This window comes from Tamandua tetradactyla, chromosome 3 (assembly GCF_023851605.1).
Source record: "Tamandua tetradactyla isolate mTamTet1 chromosome 3, mTamTet1.pri, whole genome shotgun sequence".
Taxonomy (NCBI): Eukaryota; Metazoa; Chordata; class Mammalia; order Pilosa; family Myrmecophagidae; genus Tamandua; species Tamandua tetradactyla.
The window spans coordinates 15,479,801-15,493,573 of record NC_135329.1 but is presented as its reverse complement, the minus strand read 5'-3'; the positions used below and the strand labels follow the sequence as shown (position 1 = coordinate 15,493,573).

General features: G+C 34.2%; 1 protein-coding gene across 3 annotated transcripts in view; it reads left to right on the top strand.

The window, feature by feature from the left end:
- Positions 1-13,773, top strand: part of ADAM2 (ADAM metallopeptidase domain 2) — a 110,537-nt gene that overhangs the window by 61,363 nt on the left and 35,401 nt on the right. For all 3 annotated transcript variants that reach the window (XM_077152557.1, XM_077152558.1, XM_077152556.1), the window contains exons 12-14: positions 3,937-4,117; positions 5,379-5,477; positions 5,804-5,999. In XM_077152557.1, coding sequence (XP_077008672.1) covers positions 3,937-4,117; positions 5,379-5,477; positions 5,804-5,999 — 476 coding nt within the window. The remainder of the gene's footprint in view (positions 1-3,936; positions 4,118-5,378; positions 5,478-5,803; positions 6,000-13,773) is intronic.

Sequence of the window (13,773 nt, the reverse complement as noted above, 5' to 3'; positions counted from 1 at the left end):
AGCGTGCTTAATTTTTAAAAAGCCAAGTTTTTTTCAAAAATGGTTCTGCCATTTAACACATCCACAAAACTATGTGTAATAATAGGTTGTTTCACATCTCCAGCAAAACATGGACTTTTAACCTTTTCAGCCGTTCTTATTGGTGTATATCATTAATTTATTATAGTTTTTAATGAGAATTACATTTGTGGTTTTGAACATCTCTTAGATTAATTGGCTATTTATATAGCTTCTCTTGTGAGGTGTCTTAAAATGGTTAGTCTCATTATTAGGGCATCTGTCTTCTCATTAAGTTTTTTTTTTTTTTTTTTTTTTAACATGGGCAGGCACCGGGAATCGAACCCAGGTCCTCTGGCAGGGCAGGCAAGCACTCTGCCTGCTGAGCCACCATGGCCCACCCCTCATTAAGTTTTAATATTTTATATATATTCTGAAAAGAAGTCCTATTTAAGAAGTATGTATTGCAAAAAATAACTTTTGTTATTTTGTAATGATGTTTTGGAAAGAATACATTAATTATTGATGAAGCCCAATTTATTTATTTAATTTTACATGTATTCAGTGCTTTTTTGTGACCTGGATAACAATAGAATTGCTTTTACTTTTGATGTTGTAATCCATTACAAGTTAATTTTTAAATTTATAGTGAAATTTCAAATACGAGGTTAATTTTCTGTTTTCGATATGGATACCCAAGTTTTTCACACCCACTTTTTATTAGACCGTCTTTTCCCCATATTAGTAACTTTGCAAAAATCAGCCATTCCATTTCTGGACTACCTATTTTGTTTCACTGATCTATTTAACTATATGTATGTCTATACCACAATGTCATCATTATTATAGCTTGATAGTGTGTCTTGAAATGATGTAGTGTAAGTCTACTAAATTTGATTTTCTTTCTAAAAATTATTTTATATTTTATAAATCCTTTGCATTTTCCTATCTGTGTTAGAATCAGGTTGTCAGTTTCTGCAAAAAAAATAAAATAAAATAAAACAGTGGTGTATTTTGATTTGAATTATTATGAATTTATAGACCAATTTATTTGAGAATCAACATTTTAACAGTAATGTGTCTTACAGTCCATGAACATGGTATGTCTTTTAAGTACAGGTTTTTCCATTTATTTGTAATAAATATTGTTTCTTCTAAAGATGCAATGTATTGGATGCTTTGCTTGGGGATTAAGGAAAGATGTTCCGTGTTATCATTCTCTGTCTCATTATGAGATTATTGGATCCTATGAAAATGCTTTGCAACTTTGAAGTGAAAAAAGAATATTTTAATATTATTGATAAAGTAATATTCTGATTTGAGTGTGTATTTATTAGAAGTGAGTCTGAGTTTAGATTTGAGCGAAGTTACAGAAACCCAAATTAATAATGGCTTAAACCAAAGAGAAGTTCATTTTTGTTTTGAGAAATTAGTATTCTATGAATTGTGTGACATTTCACAATATAATTTTACACTATATTTCTACACATTGCTTCTATCTCCAAGCTCACTTCTTAGCCAGTGATGAAAGTTTTAACCTTATCATTTAACCAAAATTATAGTCACCAATAAGACTAAGGGCATATGAAAGCTATCTCATTACTTCATAGGAATTGAACTTAATGCCTCGTTGGAAGCCAATGTTCTGACCTTTGCACATGTCCTCTCCTACCTTTATAGGAGACTGAGAAATGTAGGCTTAGTGGTAGGAGGTCACATATGCAACTGGATATCAGAGACTGGTTTCAAGGAAAAATGGGAAATAGAAATTAGAAACAACTGTCCAATTTGCATCAAGTATCAAGCTCTAAATATTTTCTCCAATTGAACAGAATTTTGATTGACTTTTTTCTAATAACATTAATTTTATTACCAGAAGGTGGATCCCTATAAACAGATTAATACATGGTTAATATACGGTGCACTTCTTGGTTCCTAGTAGTATTAAAGTGGTTTTAATCTTTTCCTTTCATGGTATTTAGAAGCATATCATCTAAATTATTGGCTAAGCAAAATAAATTATTTTATACAGTTAATATAACTGAAGGTCATGTTAAACAGGAAGATGTGACTAAAAATATATAACACCAAAATTTGTAGTTTTCTCAAAAAAATCCCTGGGTTTTTTTTCCCCATGGTACTCATGTCAACAAGATTATTTTCATGTAATAATCTAAACAACTAAGATTTGAAATCATCAAGCTTATTAACTAAAAGTTCAACAATTTCACATTAGCTGTCTCTATTACCAAATAATAGATTTTCACAATTATAATCTTTTAAGATAGTGCTAATACTATTCGTAATAAAAATAATTATACAACAAACCATCTACTAATTATAACAGATGGTTTTATTTAGGTACTCATTCATTTTTTAAATAATGGGCTCTTATCCTCTACTAGTAATCAAAACAATTTCAGTGTCTTTTTTCCTGGAGATACAAATCTAGTAGGAGAAGACAGTCAACAAATAAATCAATAATATCCCATGGGATGATAAATATTTTGAAGAAAAATAAAGGTCACTAAAGAGAACGAAGAGTAATAAAGGGGTGACATTTTAGATTTGTGCTTAGAAACACTATCTCTTGAGTAGAGATCCAAAATAAGAGGAGGGAGTCATATTTATGTGTGTTAAGGAAAAGTTTCCCAGGTAGAGAAAATAGCTAAATATTTAATGGAGGGGACAGGAAAGAGGTCACTGTAGTTTGGCAATGTGAGATAAAGTAGGTGGAGAGGATGACCTCAGAGAAAGAATTGACGGATAGATAAAGTAGATTTTACTCTGAATGAGATAAAAAGCCATAGGTGGTTTTAAACAGTGAAAGAACATGATATATTTTTTTTAAGCATCATATTTGCTGGCATCTTGAGGAAAAAATGGCAATAGAGCAAAATTTGAAGCATGGAGACCCATTAGAAGGCTATTGCATCAATGTATGGGAGAACAGGAAGGGTTTGGACAGGTGGTTGTTGTAGAGAATATGTTCTGGGTATAGTTGTAGGTTTATTTGACAAAATTTCATGAAAGGGGGGCTTGTGATAAATAGGTCATCTTAGAATTTTTTTTCTGGACAACCAGGCTTTCAGAGTTTACCTTTCTTGAGTCTGGAATTATTAATATAGAAACTATGAAGAGGCACATGCTTTGCATGTATTTTATTAATTCTCACAACTTAATGAGATAATTCAAAATTTATCTCTATGCTACATAAGGGAAAACTGACACCACACATACCATTTACATTTGTCTCACAAGGACAAACAACTTGTAAATGTCAGAGCCAAGATATTGACCCATGTGATTTGATTGACTACAGAATCTGCATAGTAAATCACTTTTATCCATCATGAGGAGCAGGGTTTGGGGGAGATAAATCAGGGGTTTGGAGAATTTACATTTAAGATGCTTATATGATAAGCTTAAGAAAAAAAAACAATGAGCAAGAAATTGGATGTTGAAGGAAATAGAGTTCAGCAAAAAAGTTTGAGAGAAATAAATATCTGAGTATTTTAGAAATGAGTATCTGAGATTTTAAGCTTTTTCTTGAAAAAAATTAAGAAGTAAAAAGCTCAAATTTATTTTTTAATTGGAGGATACTCCAATACTTAAAGGTCAGAAAAAGAGGAAGATGCAACAAATGAAACAAAAGATGGGGCAGTTTGTGAGGTAGGAGGGTAAAGTAAGACAGCAGTGTCACAAATGAGTGTTACATAAGAACTAAGGGAAATTTATTGATTCATCATTTATTAGTAATAGATTTTGTTTAACAAATTCTTGCACACTTGTCTTATTGCGCACAAAAAGATTAAAGGTTGACCAACAAAGCAGAGCATTTGGTCTATTGTTTAATGCCAGACAAAAGGTGAATTCTAGGGGTAGGCAATTTATGGAAACAACTCTTAGATAAAATTTTGAAATATGATGTATTTTTAGTCATTTCAGTGGTGTGAAGATGTTTAGTAACTGCAGCCTGGAAGATTTTGCACGCTTTATTTCAAAGCCAAAGTCCCAGTGTCTTCAAAATCAACCACGCTTAGATCCGACTTACAAGGTTGCAGTTTGTGGGAATGGAGAAGTAGAGGATGATGAAGAATGCGACTGTGGGACTCCAGAGGTTGGTACTAAATTGGAAGAATATTATATACCAAAATTACATCCTAATTATTAATTTCATAATTTTACAATGCTATTTTACTTTATCAAACTCAGGGTTCTACGAAGACTTTAGAAAGACATATGAGGATTATAACAAACATAGATTGGTATGTGGTCTCAGTGATTTGAAGATTATTATAGAGCTAATTTTCAAGATCATATAATCCTATAACTGAATTGACCTATACCTAGTCAATATAGACTTAATACTCAATCTATACTCTATTCAACAGATACGCAATATCCCACTCAAGGGTATTTTCTTCCCTTGAATTAAATGCCTTTTAAATGTCATATAATTGATATGATATAATTTCCCTATGATATAATTTCCTCTATGGATTCCTGTATACAAAGCAATAGCAATCACATTTATTGGATAGAGTAACTCTGAAGAATACTGCAAATTTAATGTGTCCTAATAAATATCTTGATATATATTGCTATAAATCATACCAAGACTAATGAAATCCATAATTTGCTTTTGTATAACTTGCTAAAATTTTTGACTAAGTAGCCCTCTTTCAAATCCCAAAGTGTGCATGTGTTTGTGGTAAATATATCTTGTCTTCATCAGTATCCTTTCGTATTTATTGCTTCTATTAGCCCTCAAAACATAAATTTAGAAACATGAGATTCATTGAGTTTAGACGAGTCACAGCACAAAACAGAGTATAATAAAATATGGATGAATCATTTCAGTCATGTTTAGAAATAATATTTTCATTCCCCTCATCATTAGAGAATTAAAATTTGAGTAAACTTTCAGAAATATTAGACTTGTTTATAGTTGAGTAAGAACTATAGTTGAGTAAGAACTAGTCATTAGAATGAAATGGCTAGCTATCATGAAAAGTAAATCATAACTTCTCTTTATTTCATGTATCATATTTAACTATCTCTTCATCTGCAAAAGCTGGAGATATTCTTGATGTCTTGGCTGTGGTGGAATTCAGGTCTTCAGAAAATCTTACCACCTTTATAACCAAATCACCTCTAGGGTTGTAAAGAACACACAGTTTAGCCCATAATAGGCAATCAGTAAATCCCTGTTAAATAAATGAATGAATAATTGATTTAATTGTTTTTTGTTGTTATTTGCTAACATATCAGTTAAGCAACTATCTGTATATTATATAATATGCTGTCACTAAAATATCTATTCAAGGAAAATAAAAATTGGAAGATACTTCAGAGTATTTGATTTATTTCCCTTTCAGAATTGTGAAACCGCAGAAGGAAAATGCTGTAATAACGAGACATGTAAAATGAAACCTGGGTCAAATTGCATTACAGGCGACTGCTGTGAGGAATGTGTTGTAAGAGCTATTTTGTTTTTTTGTTGGGCCGTCACCGGGAATTGAACCTTGGTCTCCGGCATGGCAGGCGAGGACTCTGCCTATTGAGTCACCGTGGCCTGCCCTATTTTTTATTTTATTTTATTTTTTTACATGGGCAGGCACGAGGAATCGAACCCGGGTCCTCGGGCATGGCAGGCAAGCACTGTTACCTGCTGAGCCACCGTGGCCCGCCCTCCTGCCCTATTTTGCTTTCATTTTATCCACATAAGTATAATGATCATTCTTTATAGTGCTTCTGTTTTCACATTCTGCTTTACTTAATATCATTTACTCCACCCAATCAGTATAAGGCAAAAGGAGAAGAATGTAGGAGCCCCGTTGATGAATGTGACCTCACTGAATATTGCAATGGAACATCCGCATCATGTCAAGACGATTTTTTTGTGCAGAATGGTCACCCATGTGGGCAGAACCAATGGCTCTGTGTGGAAGGAAAATGTGTCAGTGGGATAAAACAATGTACGGAAACATTTGGTGAAGGTATTTATTATAATTTGTTTTTTCATATGTATTTTCTGTGAAGAAATAGATGTCAGAATAAGTTTGTGATTTTCTAATAATGGGATTTTAATATTAATATTCTAGTGGATTGTAGAGTGCTATGAGGACTACCATAATGAAATAAAGCACATTAAAGCACATAACTTGGAATTAAAATTCTGAATTATTTCCATAGAATATTAAACAATAATGTTCAAAGTCTATGGATATTCTGTATTCAAGATAAAGAAGATAGAATGAACACAACTGACACTTCCCTTGTCTTACTCCATAACCACAAATTTGTGGTAAATATAGAATAAATAAATATGACTATGAACATTAAAATTATCATAGATGTAAGTAGGCCGATGAATAAAATTTATAGATACAGAAACATAACACATATGCACGTACTCACACTTGGAAACTGCCTGGAGATCTCTTCAAAATCTCAAATAAGATTCATGAAAATCCAGAAACTATTATATCATTTAAAGATGGCAGGCTCTGAAGTTGAAAACAGAAAGAAAAACCATGATACAAGATGTATGTAACGTTTGTTCTGAACAAGAGGAAAACAGCTCAATGACACCAATATTTCACACCTTTATTAGAAAATCAAGAGCAACTGAGAGAGGAAATATTTAAGATTGCAATAAAAGCAAACAAATGATCAACCATCTCTAAATTTGAACAAGTGGCAACTCGAACTCTGTTTCTCTGTGAACAGAATCTCAAAGTTACTGTCACCCATCAAAATGAGCATATAATCAAGAAGGATGGATGGTTAGAAGAATGCCATAAAAAAGACAAGAAGAAAATGTACATAAAGGGAAACTTCTTTCCTGGTGAAGATGATATGGATGCCCAATTATATCATGTAAACAATGAAAATGAAGAAAGAAAGGGAAGGAAGAAAAGAGGGCAGGAAGAAAAATAAAAAGAAGGATGAGGAGAAAAAAAAGAAGTCTTTAATTGAAAGATGCTGAAAGTTTCAAAATAAATTAAAATATTGACTAAATTGCCAAAAAGATAGAACTTAAGTCAAGCAAGCAATTTGAATTGAGAAATTCTGCATCAATCCTAAAAAGAGATGTTTAAAAAAAAGAAGTAAATAAAAATGCATATATGAACTGATATATTTTACTTTCCAAAGAATGATTGTGAATGAAGCCCCGACCCCCCAAAAAATTTTAACCAAAAGACAGAAGAATAAAGCAAGGAGAAATTATTGAAGGTCATTGTTGAGTCTAAAAAATGAAGAAAAAAAATCTTAAAAAGGCCACATAAAATTATAGGAATACTTTAAGACACATTCAGAAAAACACAAGTAAATATATATAGTTTAAATAATATATAATCACGTTTTTGCTTTTCATATGATCAGTAAACACAGGGAAAAATGAACAGGCATCAAATATCTACACATGGGAATTCCATTACACTTGAATGATTTACTGTTGAATCTGAAGACATCTAAAAGGAACAGAGAATGTCTATTTTTTATGAAGAACTTATTAAAACATACAGATTAAAATTAATCAGCTATTTTCTCAGCTTTATCAGAACGCTAACAGCCAAAAGGGACCTGGAGAATAGAACAGTTTTTATCAGTTGTCTCGTTTAAAAAAAAAAAAGGTATATATAAAACTTGGAGTATAAATCAAATCTAGCTATAATTAACTGACTAATCAATCATGGATGGTTCAACATTAGAAAATATGCCTTTGTAATTTCATTAAAGTAAATATTTAAATGAAGAAGGCTCTGATCTGTTTAGCAAACTTGCCATAATTTAAAATCTTTGAATTTTAACAAATTGCCACTGTTGAAAGTCAAATCAGAGTTGAGCTGCAATTCACAGCATTATTTTCAGGATGCCAAAATTGCTGCAGCAGAGAAACCCAGTCATGTGTAAGAGCAAAACCAGCGTTGACACTAGAGGCTTGCAAACAGTTTTTTTTTTTTTTTTTTTTGTATAATTCTTTTTTTTTTTTATTAATTAAAAAAAGAATTAACAAAACAATTAGAAATCATTCCAATCTACATGTACAATCAGTAATTCTTAATAACATCACATAGTTGCATATTCATCATTTCTTAGTACATTTGCATCGATTTAGAGAAAGAAATAAAAAGACAACAGAATAAGAATTAAAACAATAATAGAAAGAAAAAAAAAAACAAAAAAAACCTATACCTCACATGCAGCTTCATTCACTATTTTAACATAATTGCATTACAATTGGGTAGTATTGTGCTGTCCATTTCTGAGTTTTTATATCCAGTCCCGTTGTACAGTCTGTATCCCTTCAGCTCCAATTATCCCTTATCTTTTTTTTTTAATTAATGGAAAAAAAGAAATTAACCCAACATTTAGAGATCATACCATTCTACATATGCAATCATTAATTCTTAACATCATCACATAGATGCATGATCATCATTTCTTAGTACATATGCATTGGTTTAGAAGAACTAGCAACATAACTGAAAAAGATATAGAATGTTAGTATAGAGAAAAAAATAAAAGTAATAATAGTAAAATCAAAACAAAACAAAACAAAACAAAAACCTATAGCTCAGATGCAGCTTCATTCAGTGTTTTAACAAGATTACTTTACGATTAGGTATTATTGTGCTGTCCATTTTTGAGTTTTTGTATCTAGTCCTGTTACACCGTCTGTATCCCTTCAACTCCAATTGGCCATTATCTTACCCTGTTTCTACCTCCTGCTGGACTCTGTTATCAAGGACATATTCCAAATTTATTCTCGAATGTCTGTTCACATCAGTGGGACCATACAGTATTTGTCCTTTAGTTTTTGGCTAGACTCACTCAGCATAATGTTCTCTAGGTCCATCATGTTATTACATGCTTCATAAGTTTATCCTGTCTTAAAGCTGCATAGTATTCCATCGTATGTATATACCACAGTTTGTTTAGCCACTCTTCTGTTGATGGAGATTTCGGCTGTTTCCATCTCTTTGCAATTGTAAATAACGCTGCTATAAACATTGGTGTGCAAATGTCCGTTTGTGTCTTTGCCCTTAAGTCCTCTGAGTATATTCCCAGCAATGGTATTGCTGGGTCGTATGGCAATTCTATATTCAGCTTTTTGAGGAACTGCCAAACTGCCTTCCACAGTGGTTGCACCATTTGACATTCCCACCAACAGTGGATAAGTGTGCCTCTTTCTCCGCATCCTCTCCAGCACTTGTCATTTTCTGTTTTGTTGATAATGGCCATTCTGGTGGGTGTGAGATGATATCTCATTGTGGTTTTGATTTGCATTTCTCTAATGGCCAGGGACATTGAGCATCTCTTCATGTGCCTTTTGGCCATTTGTATTTCCTCCTCTGAGAGGTGTCTGTTCAAGTCTTTTTCCCATTTTGTAATTGGGTTGGCTGTCTTTTTGTTGTTGAGATGAACAGTCTCTTTATGAATTCTGGATACTAGACCTTTGTCTGATATATCATTTCCAAATATTGTCTCCCATTGTGAAGGCTGTCTTTCTACTTTCTTGATGAAGTTCTTTGATGCACAAAAGTGTTTAATTTTGAGGAGTTCCCATTTATTTATTTCCTTCTTCAGTGCTCTTGCTTTAGGTTTAAGGTCCATAAAACCGCCTCCAGTTGTAAGATCCATAAGATATCTCCCAACATTTTCCTCTATCTGTTTTATGGTCTTAGACCTAATGTTTAGATCTTTGATCCATTTTGAGTTAACTTTTGTATAGGGTGTGAGAGATGGGTCTTCTTTCAATCTTTTGCATATGGATATCCAGTTCTCTAGGCACCATTTATTGAAGAGACTGTTCTGTCCCAGGTGAGTTGGCTTGACTGCCTTATCAAAGATCAAATGTCCATAGATGAGAGGGTCTATATCTGAGCACTCTATTCGATTCCATTGGTCGATATATCTATCTTTATGCCAATACCATGCTGTTTTGACCACTGTGGCTTCATAATATGCCTTAAAGTCAGGCAGCGCGAGACCTCCAGCTTCGTTTTTTTTCCTCAAGATGCTTTTAGCAATTCGGGGCACCCTGCCCTTCCAGATAAATTTGCTTATTGGTTTTTCTATTTCTGAAAAATAAGTTGTAGGGATTTTGATTGGTATTGCATTGAATCTGTAAATCAATTTAGGTAGGATTGACATCTTAACTATATTTAGTCTTCCAATCCATGAACACGGTATGCCCTTCCATCTATTTAGGTCTTCTGTGATTTCTTTTAGCAGTTTTTTGTAGTTTTCTTTATATAGGTTTTTTGTCTCTTTTGTTAAATTTATTCCTAGGTATTTTATTCTTTTAGTTGCAATTGTAAATGGGATTTGTTTCTTGATTTCCCCCTCAGTTTGTTCATTACTAGTGTATAGAAATGCTACAGATTTTTGAATGTTGATCTTGTAACCTGCTACTTTGCTGTACTCATTTATTAGCTCTAGTAATTTTGTTGTGGATTTTTCTGGGTTTTCGACGTATAGTATCATATCGTCTGCAAACAGTGATAGTTTTACTTCTTCCTTTCCAATTTTGACGCCTTGTATTTCTTTTTCTTGTCTAATTGCTCTGGCTAGAACCTCCAACACAATGTTGAATAATAGTGGTGATAGTGGACATCCTTGTCTTGTTCCTGATCTTAGGGGGAAAGTTTTCAATTTTTCCCCATTGAGGATGATATTAGCTGTGGGTTTTTCATATATTCCCTCTATCATTTTAAGGAAGTTCCCTTGTATTCCTATCTTTTGAAGTGTTTTCAACAGGAAAGGATGTTGAATCTTGTCAAATGCCTTCTCTGCATCAATTGAGATGATCATGTGATTTTTCTGCTTTGATTTGTTGATATGGTGTATTACATTAATTGATTTTCTTATGTTGAACCATCCTTGCATACCTGGGATGAATCCTACTTGGTCATGATGTATAATTCTTTTAATGTGTTGTTGGATACGATTTGCTAGAATTTTATTGAGGATTTTTGCATCTGTATTCATTAGAGAGATTGGTCTGTAGTTTTCTTTTTTTGTAATATCTTTGCCTGGTTTTGGTATGAGGGTGATGTTGGCTTCATAGAATGAATTAGGTAGTTTTCCCTCCACTTCGATTATGTTGAAGAGTTTGAGGAGAGTAGGTACTAATTCTTTCTGGAATGTTTGATAGAATTCACATGTGAAGCCGTCTGGTCCTGGACTTTTCTTTTTAGGGAGCTTTTGAATAACTAATTCAATCTCTTTACTTGTGATTGGTTTGTTGAGGTCGTCTATTTCTTCTTGAGTCAAAGTTGGTTGTTCATGTCTTTCCAGGAACCCGTCCATTTCATCTAAATTGTTGTATTTATTAGCGTAAAGTTGTTCATAGTATCCTGTTATTACCTCCTTTATTTCTGTGAGGTCAGTAGTTATGTCTCCTCTTCCATTTCTGATCTTATTTATTTGCATCCTCTCTCTTCTTCTTTTTGTCAATCTTGATAGGGGCCCATCAATCTTATTGATTTTCTCATAGAACCAACTTCTGGTCTTATTGATTTTCTCTACTGTTTTCATATTTTCAATTTCATTTATTTCTGCTCTGATCTTTGTTATTTCTTTCCTTTTGCTTGCTTTGGGATTAGTTTGCTGTTCTTTCTCCAGTTCTTCCAATTGAACAGTTAATTCCTGCATTTTTGCCTTTTCTTCTTTTCTGATATAGGCATTGAGGGCAATAAATTTCCCTCTTAGCACTGCCTTTGCTACATCCCATAAGTTTTGATATGTTGTGTTTTCATTTTCATTTGCCTCGAGGTATTTACTAATTTCTCTTGCAATTTCTTCTTTGACCCACTCGTTGTTTAAGAGTGTGTTGTTGAGCCTCCACGTATTTGTGAATTTTCTGGCACTCCGCCTATTATTGATTTCCAACTTCATTCCTTTATGATCCGAGAAAGTGTTGTGTATGATTTCAATCTTTTTAAATTTGTTAAGACTTGCTTTGTGACCCAGCATATGTTCTATCTTTGAGAATGATCCATGAGCACTTGAGAAAAAGGTATATTCTGCTGTTGTGGGATGTAATGTCCTATAAATGTCTGTTAAGTCTAGCTCATTTATAGTAATATTCAGATTCTCTATTTCCTGTGTTTCCTGTAGACAGCATATAGAAGGATCCTGTTTTTTAATCCATTCTGCCAGTCTATGTCTTTTGATTGGGGAATTCAGTCCATTCACATTTAGAGTTATTACTGTTTGGATAATATTTTTCTCTGCCATTTTGCCTTTTGTATTACATATATCATATCTGACTTTCCTTCTTTCTACACTCTTCTCCATGTCTCTCTCTTCTGTCTTTTTGTATCTGACTCTAGTGCTCCCTTTAGTATTTCTTGCAGAGCTGGTCTCTTGGTCACAAATTCTCTCAGTGACTTTTTGTCTGAGAATGTTTTAATTTCTCCCTCATTTTTGAAGGACAATTTTGCTGGATATAGGAGTCTTGGTTGGCAGTTTTTTCTCTTTTAGTAACTTAAATATATCATCCCACTGTCTTCTAGCTTCCATGGTTTCTGCTGAGAAATCTACACATAGTCTTATTGGGTTTCCCTTGTATGTGATGGATTGCTTCTCTCTTGCTGCTTTCAAGATCCTCTCTTTCTCTTTGACCTCTGACATTCTAACTAGTAAGTGTCTGGGGGAACGCCTATTTGGGTCTAATCTCTTTGGGGTGTGCTGCACTTCTTGGATCTGTAATTTTAGGTCTTTCATAAGAGTTGGGAAATTTTCAGTGATAATTTCTTCCATTAGTTTTTCTCCTCCTTTTCCCTTCTCTTCTCCTTCTGGGACACCCACAACACGTATATTTGTGCGGTTCATATTGTCCTTGAGTTCCCTGATACCCTGTTCAAATTTTTCCATTCTTTTCCGGATAGTTTCTGTTTGTTTTTGGAATTCAGATGTTCCATCCTCCAAATCACTAATTCTATCTTCTGTCTCTTTGAATCTATCATTGTAGGTATCCATTGTTTTTTCTATCTTTTCTACTTTGTCCTTCACTTCCATAAGTTCTGTGATTTGTTTTTTCAGTTTTTCTATTTCTTCTTTATGTTCAGCCCATGTCTTCTTCATGTCCTCCCTCAATTTATCGATTTCGTTTTTGAAGAGGTTTTCCATTTCTGTTCGTATATTTAGCATTAGTTGTCTCAGCTCCTGTATCTCATTTGAACTATTGGTTTGTTCCTTTGACTGGGCCATATTTTCAATTATTTGAGCGTGATCGGTTATCTTCTGTTGGCGTCTGCACATTTAGACAGATTTCCCTGGGTATTGGATCCAAAAGTTTGGAAGATTTTCCTGTGAAATCTCTCGGTTCTGTTTTTCTTATCCTGCCCAGTAGGTGGCGCTCGTGGCACACGTTTGTCTGCGGATCCCACCAGTAAAAGGTGCTGTGGGACCTTAAACTTTGGAAAACTCTCGCCATCCGGGGGGTTCGCTTGCCGAAGCAGCTTGAGCCGGCCCGGGGTCCGAACGCAGGGAGGGTTGCTGGTTGCCGCAGCCCGGGAAAGAGCCCCTCTGAATTTCCTAGTCGGCCCTGGGTGACAAGCGTGGCAGGAGGGCGCCAGCGGCAGCGGCCCGCCCGAGAGAGTGCACGTTCCCCGGGAGTCACGGGTTTTGAAGGGGCCTCCCCCACCCGTCACCGTTCTCCGCGGCCTGGGGGTTTCCGATCCAATTCTCTCAGTTGGTCCGGGGGGCTGCGCGTGGTGTGGGCGCCAGCCGTCTTTGTTTCAGGGGACCACCTCT